Here is a 14,011-nt window from a genome sequence, read left to right as displayed (position 1 = left end):
AAGACAGCCAGCCAATTTATTCAACAATGTGGAAAAAAGAGGGGCTTTGCGATGAGCGCGACAGCTGTGCTTAATCAAGGGAACTAAGCCAAGAGAGATGTGAAGGGACACAGAAGGACTGAGAGAAGGTGAAGAAAACTAAAGAGAGCTTGAGGGAAAAGAGATATATGGGAGACTGGAGACTGGGGGAACAAAGTCTCAGCTCTAAACTCATATCTCAAATGCAGAGCCAAGAAAAGGGATGGGAGATTCAAGAAATGAAGCACTGTTACACTAAGACCTCGTCCCAGTGAGTGCAAAACACCCCAATATGGAACATGAAAGCCTTTATGCTTCTCTTTTTGCATCATCAACACATTGCGATGAGGGGTATATTTTCCAGAAGCAAGACAGGGACTGTACATTGTTGTTCCCATCTACCAACCAACTGTGCTTTTAACAAGAAGAAGCTACAGAGCGAGAAACCTAAGAGGTATGTTTATCAGTTTTCCTTTTTAGAGTCTAACTTTTTTATATCATAACATCAAGTTTCCAAATAATTATTGTCTGAAATGACCCACACCAGATCCACTTGGTTCAGTCCACCCTGTCCTCTCGGCCGTGGCGATTCATCAACAGACATTACATGACATACCCGAGCCATTCACCCTGAGCCTCACAGTCTCCTCTGCCCTACAGGATTTGTGATTCAATTTGACTGAGTGATGCCCCAGGGTTGGAGGCTGCTGGGGCTTGCTGGGAAAGTAGGGTTCAGGGAACAGTGAAACACAGGAGACAAATAGTGTGACAGGGGCGCCAAATACTTCTGCTTCACAGCTTGAGGAAGAGATTTAGTCACATACTGTAGATGTCCATAACCAGGACACCAACATGTTTAGCAGACACAAGCATAGATGTGTGAGATGAAACTTGTGATACAAGTGCTGTATAGTTAAGAGATGAAGAGCTAGTTAAATATGTAATGCGTTGCTTATTGGAAGGAGTAAAAAGAGTTATTATGCTGAAGTGAAATAAAGATAAGGAAAGGCACAGGAAAACAAGAAAAAATGGGATGAAACAGAGAGAGGTTTAAAGTTCCTATTGCTTTATAAGCCCTGCGCATCATCCGTCTCCATTTTATCTCAGCGGGAAAGAAGCAAAGGCATGAAAGATTTAAAGAGAGAGCTTTTAGTTTAAACCAGAGCGCACTCAAACACAATATAGAGAAAAGACCCACGACTATCTCTGACAAAGATTATTGTTACAATCACCACTTAAGTCACTGGATAAAAACATCCAAACAAAGAGACCATAGCTTATGTTAGCAAGCACCTCCGGCAACAAAAAAAAAAAATCATTCTCATAAAACCCTGTTGAAACACGGTGCTGCACTTACTGTATCACCTTGTGCACGTGCAGCTCAGACATATTAAAAAAATGAATAAGGGGTAAAGAGTACTGCTCTAAAAACAATGTGAATACTATTCTGCAGATCTGCAGGTAACATTTGGCCAGTAGGTTTCTGAGTCTGGAGAACGTTCACGATAGGAGCTCGTCTGTCTTTCTTCACCCGCTACTGTCAAACTGACCTTGAATAAGGCACTTAATGTCCAACAATTTAAATGAAATTAATTATAATTATAGCTCTCAATGATTGGTGTACCGCTCAGCAGGTTCCTACTGTATGTGTGCAATATGTACCGCATGTGTGCTGTACAAGCCAACAGGTCATTGCTGTAAATAACACGTTCTTAGTCACCTTAGTCTGATGGAATAACGGCTGAATAAACAAACGGAAAGATTGTGTAAAGACACACTGTACGTGCGCACTTATCAAAATCTGCAAGCATAAACAGAGTCGTGCATCGAGTAATGCAGCAAGACTCCCACACAGTCTAACAACACTTATACATAGGATATATTTAAATACACGTACACACACACACTCAAACACACATACTATACACAAACATTATACGCGTTAGAAACACACAAGGCAGCCAGCCATGCGCTAAGCTTGGGTTGACAGAGTTCATTTGGAAGATGTAAAATATTTATGAGAGAAGACTCTGCAGGGGAGGAAGAAGAGATGAAAATAGCGAGGGAGCAACGAAGGGATAGCAAACAACGAGACGAATCAAACGATGATGAGTGGGCCCAACTCGAATGCCCTCTGTTACGGCTGAGCGGAAGAAATGCAAGCTAAATAAGTCATTGTCATTTCAAGTTCATTAGCTCACTGCTTGCCATCCTCTCCTGGGAGGAAGGGGAGAAGGGGGGAAAGTGTATAAAGGTATATTTGTGCACTTGCAAAACCCCCAAGCTCCTGTGCAATGGAACAGAAACTCATATTGTAAATTGCTTTATGAGTTTTAAGTTTTTTTTTGTTTGTTTTTTTAACACTACGTTTCCTATAAAAGTAAACGTACGCCTTTTTTACAGAATTCAATTCAATTCCTGTTTCAGTTCAGGAATGTGAAATTCAGTCAGTTTCTGTAATAAATGTGAGGAAGGCTTTTCAGATATACAGAATGAGAATCTTTCTACGAATTGGCTCAAGTGACAGGTGTATTGAGGACATGCTGCTATGTAGCATGCACAGAGGTGATATCTATAAATGGAAACTTTCTCCAAAGATAGAAACGCTTTATAAAACTCCAGAATTAGCAAGAGGGGCTGCTAAAGGGAGGGGAGACAGATAGAAAGAAACAGAGAGTGAGAGAGGGCAAGTCGGAAAAGATAATAAGGATTTAGGTAATAAAAGCTAATCCGGTACCAGCAAACAGGATGACAATTGACAGTAATTACATATTACCCCTGTAATTATGAGCTTTTTTTGTGTGCCCCTCTTCTCATAAAGCCTTAGTAATCCTCTGGTCAATCCCGCTCCTCCATCTTCAGTCCGTCTACCTCCAGATCAAAATAGCCAGGCATGGTCAAGCCAAATAAGCAAACCACCATAAACTACACAGGTCTTTCCTTAGCCACAAATAACACATGAGAAATGATGTCACATAAAACCAGATCTCTCTATCTAATTACAAAAAAATGTGCTTAGAAAGCGCAAAATCCAACAGGAGATGAACGCTGGAGTGGACTCAGAGAAAGAAAACTGCTTCACCACAAACAGGGACATGGATACAGAGGCTGCAGTGCACAGCTAGAACAACTCATCTGGGTATTCTGGTTTCAAGAAGAACTAATGTTATGGGGGACCAAGGCCTGCTGCAGTTTAAGCCAATTATACAGTGGAGATCCCAAAAATGTACCGGACGGAGATGGAGACATGCAGTACGATCACAGAGACTGGAAAAAATTGTGCTTGCTAGGCTTCCAGGAAGCCAATAAAACAACACACAGATTTCACTGTAATTACATTCAATCTAAGAGCAAAGGAAGTTGGGGGGATGGTTGAAGGGAGTGTGAGAAAATGGATTCCCACAGGACAGACGAGTCCTGGGGTGTGATCATGTGCAAGCCCCATAAACAATGAAGATTTCTTGGATTTTTGTATTGCATTCTCAAAACATATGACTTTAATGTTCAGACTATAAAACGCATGATAAAATTAGATCACAGAAATATGGGGTCATAAAAATCACAGACAAGTACAAGAAAACAAACTAGCAATGTTTTTTTTGTTTTTTTTGAGAGCATCTGTGAGCATGCAGTAAATTTCACATGAAAAATAAATGATTTCACAACTTCCTCTGCAGGAGCAGATAGGGGAAGGATGAGAAAGATAAAAGCCTCAAAGGCAGAAACGACTTAGGGAGAGATGAAGAGAGGAGAAAATAATTACGATAATGGAAACTAGTGTGAGATAGTTTATCTCGATGAGAGAAAACCTTCAGGAAACTATGAACGCCAAGTAACAATAAAGCAAAATAACACTATTGTGTGGAGCTACTTGCCTGAAGGAGCTAAAAACAAAATCCTCCAAAATGACCAATTTAAAAAGCCAAAGAGGGAACTGTCAGAGAGTGAAGGGATCCGATAGAGATGTTGAAAAAGTGGCAACTGTTCTGAATCCCAAGTATGGAAACATGCTCCTAGTTTGGAAGAGATTATAAAGAATAATGTTTACACCTCAGGGGAGAGAAGGGGAAACCGGAGACAAAGAAGATATTCATGTCCCGAAACACCTGGGATATCACCCTCACACACACACACATGCAGAAACTCGATGCAGAAGGCTTGGTAAGTTTCAGTCCAGTTTTTCCACAGCTACTCCTGCACTGTTTTATTCCAAGGATGTGAGCTGTAGTGTTTTTTAATAACAATCTATGTGAAGAAGAAAGAGCTACTGTTGAACAGAGCAGAACAGACGTGATTGCTTATCAAGGGGAAGTGTGTAGTTGAGGGAATATGTGTACCGTTGCTCTTGTGTGTCCTATCTTTATTAAATCTGTATTGTGTGTGCCCGGTGTCAGAGCAGCAAGGTGCTGGACACATTTCAGGTATTCAGCAGGTAGATGTACAGCAACTGTACTGATGTTATCATCTATTTCTATCTTTTTATATACATCTCCTCAATTCCTATATCCTCTTTTTATATATATTTATCAGAGAATATCTATCTGTGTTGGATATTATGTGGAAAGCCCTAAAAAAAAAGTGGACTGGGCTTCATGTCACTGCCTTAGCCTTAGCTCAGCATGTGAAAGTGAAAAAAAATAAATAAAGATTGGTTGATTAATTGATGAATCATTATCTTCTGCATTTTGATAATCGATAGTCATCACTTCAAGTCATTTGTCAAGAAAAATATCAAATGTCAAATGTCAAATATTTGTTGACTCTCTCAAATAAGAGTATTTGCTTTTCTCTACTCTAGATTACTAAAACAAGTCATTTGAAAATGCTCCTGGAAATTATGATATAGATGTTTTACTTTGTTTTTGACATTTTATAGATTCAGCAATTATCAATAATTAGGCTGCATTATATTCACTATAAATTATCCATTCATTATCTTTAACTGCTTTAGCTCATCAGTGTCATAGTGAGCCTATCCCAGCTGACTTTGGGCGAGAGGTGAGGTACACCCTGGACAAGTCACCAGCTCATCACAAGGCAAATATTAGGACAATTTAGAGTCACCAATTACTATGGAAGGAAGCCAGAGTACCCGGAGAGACATGCAGACATGGGGAGAACATGCAAACTCCACACTGAAACACCCCAGCTGAGGCTCAGACCAGAAATCCTTTTAATGTGAAGCACCATTATAACTTAATCTGTCAATCATTTTGTAAGAGACTTGTGAAAAAAGACATTATGATTTTCTAATCTATTCTAATCTAATTCAAGGTACAAAAAAAGTCTTTAAATGTCTGGCTTTGTCTGACTGACAGCCTAAAACTCAGAAATACTGACAAATACAAGCAGTAGATCTCCATTCGATCGATCTATATTTATTCACTTAGCTATTTTTTATTACTATTATTATTCATCTATTTATGTTTTCCTCATTTATTGTAGAGGTATATCTGCTCTTATATAAAATGTAATCTCATCTGCAGCCACTTATTATTATTATTTCAATTAGTTACTATGCACACAGCCTTTCATTTTTTTGATGACCAGATTGGAAATATTACAAAATACCTCTTTATTTATGAGTATGGCAACCCAAATCTGTTCATATCCAAATAATTAGTACACAGGTAAACAAGATCAATAATTAAAATCAATAAAATTCCCAAAGAATACCCAACCCAACATGTCTGTGTTTGTCCATCCCAGTGGGCCTGCCAAGTATTTCTCCTCTGGGATGTGTCTCAGCCAAAGAATGAAAGTCTCCAAACAAACACAACTGCAAACAATGCATGTGTGTTTGTGTAGGGTGTGTCACCCTGTAAAATTTATACTGCGTGCCCTCACTTAATACAGTTGTGGGCGTCCTGGTTTGGGTCTGTACCATCTGTCAAGCAGCAGGAGAGCAAAAGGAAAGGTAGCTGGAGCCGTGGTAAAGCCACACTGAGAGCTAAAGCCAGTTCCTTGTCACTTCAAATGCTCACCTAGTCCAGAGAAAGCACAGCTGTAGGGGACATGAGCCACAACAGTTAGGGTGTTAGGGAGTGCCACACGTACACATTGAGACAGTGAAGGGGCTTGCTGTGACGAGGGAATAATTCTCCTTTTGACACAGCCAATTCCTCTAGAGACAAAGGAGGAGTCACACACCAACACACTGCAGCCCTCAGAGGAACGGCACACATGCCCCCGATGCCACACACACGCACACTTGCACACACATACTGTCTGTTGTAATGACACTGCAACCCCCTGTGGTGACAAAAAAAGACCGGCCTATGCTGTCATCTGTGCATCTCTATTTGTGTGTGTGTGTGTGTGTGTGTGTGTGTGTGTGTGTGTGCTTGCCAAGAGAAGGCTGTATGTGTGAACTCCTACTCTCACATAAGACAAGTGATAGGGAACAAAAGACACAAGGAGCGCAAGAAGAGACAGAAGAGAAGAGAAGTGTGGCACCAGCTGAAGTGCTTGCTGGTCAGTGGATACTTGTCAAGGTAGTGCATTATGTTCGGAAAAGCTCTCTAGGACCTCAATGTCATACCTTTTATACACCAAGGCAAATAGTTGTAATTTTCTGAAACTAGTCATAGCAAATAGAAGAGAAAAAAAATGTTGTTGTTTTTTTCAAGAAAAGAAAACAGGGACATATTTGTCAGACCTTGAATCACCAAAATGAGTCATTTCGTGATGATGCTCTGTGATTTTCCTGGAAAAACAGGTAAGCGTGAGAACTGTGAAAAGGTTCCCACACTTTGCAGAGTTCAGAGCAACTAAACATGTTTAGACAGACTGTCCTCCAGATTTCCATGTTGCTAACAGGTCGGAGAATGAAAGTGATTACATAAGGACATGCAGCTCAGCTTTTTGACTCGTTTTTAACTCCATCTTTTCTAGTATTCTGTTGTTTTTCCTAGATATAGCCAGTCACAGGGCGGAGCAGGGAATAGCAAAACCAAGCAGACCAGGGCAGCCTAAGTCAGAGTCAGCAGTCCACTGGCTCTCTCTGTTTCTCTCTGTTTCTCTCTCTCTCTCTCTCTATGGTGAACATCAAACACACTGTGGTCTGTTTCATGCTCCCTGCAGCCCATTATGGCTTAATGCTTCAAGAGGCTTCTTACTGACTTCAGCATTTTAACAACTCCAGCATATTCAGTCGGTAGGCAAACACCCAGACGCAGAAAGACACGCACAGTCACACACACACACACACACACACACACACACACACACACACACACACACAGATACACATGGACGGGCACAGACAGGAGCCCAGATGCAGGGATTCACACACTTTAAACTGCAGCAGAGTTATGAGCCTGCACACTGTGATACAGAAACAACTGTTGCTTTTGCTTTAATCTGTCTATAGAGGAAGACCAACAGATGCGCAGAGCTCTAGGCCGACATTAACCCTCAAATAAGCCTCAGCCCTCTTATCTCAAAGTCAGTTAACGAGTTCCATTCACACAGCAGCAATATGTAATTCAGTGTGATCAATTAGTTGTCCACTATATGTAGAATAAGAGCACCACATCAACGGGGATATTAATGGAATGGAGATAAGGCTGTTGCCCAGAAGGGCCACAACAACACAACATGCTTATCTCAACACACACAATATTTACCATTTATGTTGCAGCCTGTGCTGTACATTAATTTAATAACATTCAATTCAGATTTATATGCCACATTGGAAGTGTTATGAAAATATTATCATGTCAAGCCCTACTTAGATTGCCATCACAATTTTACATAAAGATGACCCGGACAGGCGTGTCCTGGTGCCTCTGGGTTTTAAGTTGCTATGTCCCAGGTTTCCTGTCTGTCTCGACTGTGTTCTGTCTAATAATGACAAAAATGCACCCAAAAGTAATTTAAATAAGGGATTTGGACGTAGACAGAAAAATGTTAAATTGCCATTATGTAACAGGGTGTTTACCTGAATACAGTGCAGGTTGAGAGGCTGGATATTAAAGGTTATTTAAAAAAAAATATATAAATACATGTAATTTAATAACATATACATATAAATAGTATTGTAATTACTTCCCAGTGACACACTTTACCAAGCGCCTATCATGTGTTTTGGTATCCCTGGACTGGGACACGCTTTAAGTCTCAATGTCAATGACTAAAAAAATAATAAATAATTGATTAGTGACTGACTGGCATGAGAGTACATTGCTGAATGAGGTATAGTCAAAGGTCAAGCAGTATACCAGGGGTGCGGACAGAGGAGTTGGAGGGTCTTACGCTAACAGTAAGTGGTGGATATATAGCTAGATATAGATATAGATATAGATATAGATATAGATATAGATATAGATATAATGTATGTAAGTGTAAAGAGCTCGGTCTGCATTGTACTGCAGACAGTGAAATAAAAAGTCATATTCTCCAAAAGTATCAGTTCAAATCAGAGTAATTTTACAAAATAGCATTTTTAATATAAAAGTTTTTTTTATTTTTTATGATGGTCTGTGACAAATACATTTAACAGAATTCATATTTTTGATATATTCTTCTTAAAACCCACCTCTTTTCATTGGCTTTTGACACATATTTTTTATCTTGTGCGGGCAGTGCTTATGATTTATTTTATTTTATTTTATTGTTTTTTATCTTTCTATTGTCTACTTCATGTTTTTATTGTGTTTCTATTGTGTTATTTATTTATTGTGTTTTACCTTGTTGTGCAGCACTTTGGAAACCTTGTGTTGGCTAAAATTCTTGCTATATAAATAAAGTGGATTGGATTGGATATGTTGTTGTTGGCTTTGCAGCCTCTCCCTGGCTGGCAAGGTATGGTTTTATGCTGGCAGCGGACTCCTATATCCATTTAACCTCTGACTGCAAAGTGTTGCAGGGGGCAGCAAACATACTAGCAGCTATTACCTTATCATTACCCTCAGTCAATGTGGTGAGGGAGCTGCCCGCAGAGATTTTCTACCCAGATTGTGTGAAAACCCCGTGCTCTGTTTTAGCAACAGCTACACATTTCAAGACTTATACCCAAATTCACAGTCAAGCTGCTGAGTTCAAAACATTCCCATACTTTTCGCTGTGGGTTACCATGCTGATCAGCCCATATTTCCAGCCACAAGTCAGTCTTTAGTCAACAACAGTTCCTAGCAGGCCTGGTGAGCAGCATTCCCACTGTATCATTAGCCAAACACTGGTTAGAGATGACACTTCAGAGCCCTGTGCGACTCACAGTCAGCCTGTAGCAACCAGCAATCAACAACAACACAAATACAGCATGGGAAAGCCAACACCATACCAAAATGTTACTCGCCTTCCTGCAGATGTCTCATGCAGCTTGCCTCTTTGTATAGGCTTATATGACATTGAGCATCTAACACTCATTGGCTGCCAGATGCTTTCAAAGAGCGTCTGGTGCCTCTCTCTCTTCAAGAGCCGATCAGAGAGAGGGAAAGAAACAGAGACATGAAAAATGTCTTCCCTCGAAAGACAAAAAGATAAGTCATTGAGACTTTGTAATGATGGAGTGGGACAGGGAGGGGGCAGTGCAGGGAGGAAACAAATGAGTCTCATAAAAATCAATCATCCATTTTTTGGTAAACATCAACAAAAAAAAGCTGCTTCCAAATCTGATTACACTTGACAGAGTTAAACTAGCATCGTCGCACAAATTTTTAAGAGCATGAGTCAGTTTACTTGATTACTTGTGAGCAATCTTCTTTCACTTCTCCTCAACTGATGATGTTGCCATGGTCCAGTAAACACCGCTTCAACACAATGATAACAAACAGTTCACCCTTAACTTAATAGCTTTTCTTCCACGTGGCTTTTTCTGCAGGGCAAATTACTCAACAACAGGGCACCATCCAAGTTGTTATATGAGGCGTATCGATATGAAAGCAGGACGCGTAAGGATCTAGGAATATTCTTTCACTGCTGACTAGGCATAATCAAACATACCTCACATGTTCAGTATGTAATTCAAATGTAAAGCCAGGACACTTGGAATTTAATTTAAAAAAAAATGAAACCACATTAGCTTAGAAGCACACTTGTTTTCAAGGCACATTACTTGCAGAAATTGTAGAGACTCTACTTGCATAATAAGTAGATTTACTTCAGGAATTGTGTCTCATATATTGTGCTGCAGCATTGAAGAGGATTTGAAAGTGACTGTGACTAGACACTATTTTCAGAGTTGGGAAGCAAGTTGTCTCTCATTGTCCTCCCTGACTGAACCAGGGTGATGTATTCAAGATGTGACCTTGAGTTAGGCTGAGCCAGTACATTAGGTTGATCAAGCCTTGGTGTCACAGCAAAAAATATCCTTCTGCATGTGTCAGAGATCAGCCACAACATTCGGGTGGCTCATAATTTGGAGGCATAAATTAAAGCTTTCATATTTTACTGAGGTGTTTAATATGCCAGACTGGAGCGGATGGGGGGTTATTTATGGTTGCGAGCCAAGAGACAGGGACGCAGGGAGAAATATTGTCAAAGCCAAATCTTCTCTTTCCTCTATCTCTCTTTTTTCCCTCTCATCTCTTCCCGGCCCTCAGTGTCTACCCCACTCCCTTATTTTCTCTCTTACTGAGAATGCATTGACCCCAGATTTAAGTAAGCTCCACATCATTGATTGAAACAAGAAGGAATAGGTGGTGTCATGACAAGACAGATTTGCTCTTTAACGCATTATGGATTACAGACATTTGGAAGAAAAGAGGGGTTTCTAAGGGACTGGGGTTGGCGTTAATTCTGTCAAATGATTTATTCAGTATGGTCAATCAATTAAATTAGAAGTGTCCAGTTACTACATGGCCTTCACTACCTTATGATGTACAGCGTGATGACATGAGCTAACAGTTTCATCACATTACCGCCCCACCCTCAAATCTTATAATCTCTCCTATCAGTGCAATCACTGGGAAAGATCTACTGTGTATCCTTGCGTCAGATATCATGTTTCCCACAGATGTATTCACTCTTACTGTTCCGTTTCAGCTCAAGATAGTGAGTAAAATCGCCTCAAATCTGTAGGATGAGAACCAAAACACACCATTCTCTTTCTGCAGCCATGCTGTGCTGCGAGAGCCCATATGCTATCAAAAAAATAGAGCGCTTTCTACTTTGTGTGTGACCTTTCAGCGAATATTGCAGAAAAGTCACCCCTGTATGTCTCAGTACCATTCAGCATGTACTAATAGACAAACATCACTGTCTTCACAAGAGATAATCTGCTGTCACAGTAGTGGAGCACTCTGTGGAGAATGAATTGGACAACACGGAGGAGGTGAGTGATGCAGAGTCTAGAGGGGCAGTTTGAGGAAAGGATATGTTATCAGATTGCAGCAGTGTAACATAAGAGCCACTGTCACAAAACTCAAATGTGCACTGCACATGTCCATGCTCATTTCTTGGTGGTAAAAGGCTGTAGATTAGTTCAGATATTAGTCTTGTACTCTTTACTTTTTACTACTCTCTTTACTTTAAGAAAACAATTCTTCACATTCACTAATTTTATAGTTTTGGGACAATGAAATAAAAAGTTCAAGTTCAAATTTGTGTTTTATGTCCTTTGAAAATGGTCACAGGAATATGGTTGTATAAGCACACACAGTCACAGTCTCCAGTCTTGCCCATGCATGTACGACACTGTAACTGTAGAACCTGAAATTGCAGTAAACAGCATGTGTGTGTGTGTGTGTGTGTGTGTGCATGTGTATGTGTGTCTGTGAAAGAATTCCAATGGAGGCACACGTGTAATCATCTGAACTGCACACAGGGGCTTGTGACTGTCTGACATCAGACCATGAATGACACAGTGAGCAACATTGTATCTGCATGGTTACGGCACATGGTCAAGTGACTTGGCCGGCGGTTTATGAGAAAGAATTCCCTGTGCAAAAAAAACAGGCAGCTTGGAGAAGATGAAAGAATTAAGGAGTGTCTTCAGGAGTAGCAGCTTAGTTTGGAGTGATAGAGAAACTGAGAAACAACAGCACAAAAAAGAGAGAGAGAGAGAGAGAGAGAGAGACAGAGGCGCTGAACTCGCATCTGTGTTTCCAAAAATATCATGTGTTGTAGAACTTGAAGGGACTTTCTCATATTTTTGATCAGGGATCAAACAGCCAGATTGTCTGCGACATGTCTGTGCTGTCTTAATATCTTTTCAAAGCAGCGTTTCATCTTGAAAGATACCCGAGAGGTAGAGCTCATCTGCTTTACCGCCCCATGTGATATGAAATGAGACTACAGGTTCAAAAAGGTATAAAGATAGAAACTGGGTTTGCTTGTTCTCACAACACAAATAAATACACTTCATTTGAAGCTTGCAGTTCACAAGACATATTTTTAAGTTAGTCTCCTGCAGTGTGCACACACACACACACACACACCTACAATCATTTATTTTCATTCCCATTCATTTTACAGGGTATGTCAGATCCACACACCAACACTTAAGTGTAGATACAATAATGCTGGTGCTACTGCAGGTGCGTCTTTAGCCCCAGAATAGACTAACATTCCAAGTGGGGACTTGAAGAGGGATTGTGGTTTTCAGTGGCAATGAGTTTATAGCAACTGTCCCAGTGTCTTGAGCACATTATGGTATAATTTAAACAATGGATGTAGTGTGTTACAGACAGCTGGATGATCCTGAAAGTGTGTTTGAGTTCAGGGGTGAAAAAATAAAATAATAATAATCTGATTTAGTCCAGAGGAGGAGTGTGCACACCATGACAACATTTTTAAAGAAGCTTACCTGATATTTCAGACTGGGGCACACCATCCAGAGAGAATCCCTTCCCGCTATAAAACTGCCGGATATCCGAACAACTCCGGGCTTTGCCTGTCCCTTTGTCCCCAAAGGCTGGTGCCGTTAGAGAGCACAGTGCCAGAGCCGCTATGATGAAGGAATCCATCCCAGACGACTCTTGTATGTGGACTTAGTCAAGTGCAAATCCGACTGTGTTGAGTCCTAAACGGAGCAGAAGACTCCCAGTGAGTAGCCGCGTGTCAAACGGAGCTACTGAATGCTGCTGTGCGTAAAATATCCTCCACCTTCCTTTATCTCCTCCTGCCCTCTGAGTACGTCTGCCGAGTGTGTGGCTGCTCTGCGCGCACTGCTGCACGGCACAGGAGATACTCTTCACAGCGTTATCTTCCCCAACGTAGGGCCGATTTGGACAGGACAGGAGCTTTATTAATTCACCCCCAAAGAACTATATCTTCTGACACTGTGCCCAGGATGAGCGCAGACCTCCTGTCTCATATATCCACAGATGGGATGTGGGTCTTTTTTTTTCTTTCTTTCTTTCTTTCTTTTTGGTTCACCTAGAGAGGGAGAAGCATGAGATGAAAGAATTAGGTTACGCGTTTACAGCTGAAATAACTGAAGTCGTGTCAGAAAATAGCAGTGTGTTGCGCTGACGCTGTGCAGTCAGTTTCTGTCCCCGCACGCCTACCGGCTCTGACGGCCCCGAGAGGGGGGGGAGAATCTGAGGAAAGGGTTGCGCACAGGCAGCCACAGCAGCTCGTTTCCAGCTCAGGGTTTTCTGAACGATGCTATGCCAGCGCTGCCACTCTGTGGAATGAGAAGGAGGCGGGAGAGAGACACTGGGAGAGAGAGAGAGAGAGGTTTCACGTTCCTCCTGCCATTTCCGTTTCATTCGGTCTCATCTAAAATATTATTTTTAGGCGTGTTTATATAATAACATCACCGTCTAATGATTCGTGGGTTTGCTTGTGCCGCTTTCCATTTTGTGTGTCAGTCTGTCAGTGCGTAAATGTTTGTTTGGTGAAAGAATGCATCCACCCCCCTCCCCCCGCGCTTTACGCGTCCTGACAGCTTGGCCTCCACCAGCCAGGTATCACAGGTGAGCTGTGGGCGTGCCCTCGACCCCAGAACCACCCACCACACCACACTCACACACTCCTTCACTCTGTCTGAGAGAGTATATGCGCACACACACTGACTGCACAGGCCCTCCATCACTCCTCAAGGTGC

General features: G+C 41.2%; 1 protein-coding gene across 1 annotated transcript in view; it reads right to left on the bottom strand.

Moving 5' to 3' along the window:
• gpc1b (glypican 1b) overlaps positions 1–13,786 on the bottom strand; it is a 61,121-nt gene extending 47,335 nt beyond the window's left edge. Inside the window, exons 1-2 of the mRNA XM_019262196.2 lie at positions 13,470–13,786; positions 12,767–13,338 (exon numbers count right to left, since the gene is read on the bottom strand). Coding sequence (XP_019117741.1) covers positions 12,767–12,926 — 160 coding nt within the window. The 5' untranslated portion in view covers positions 12,927–13,338; positions 13,470–13,786. The remainder of the gene's footprint in view (positions 1–12,766; positions 13,339–13,469) is intronic.
• Between the last annotated feature and the right edge of the window lie 225 nt (positions 13,787–14,011).

This window comes from Larimichthys crocea, chromosome XII (genome assembly GCF_000972845.2).
Source record: "Larimichthys crocea isolate SSNF chromosome XII, L_crocea_2.0, whole genome shotgun sequence".
Taxonomy (NCBI): Eukaryota; Metazoa; Chordata; class Actinopteri; family Sciaenidae; genus Larimichthys; species Larimichthys crocea.
Note: the sequence above shows the minus strand (reverse complement) of the source record. Positions and strands in the feature narration are given on the sequence as shown.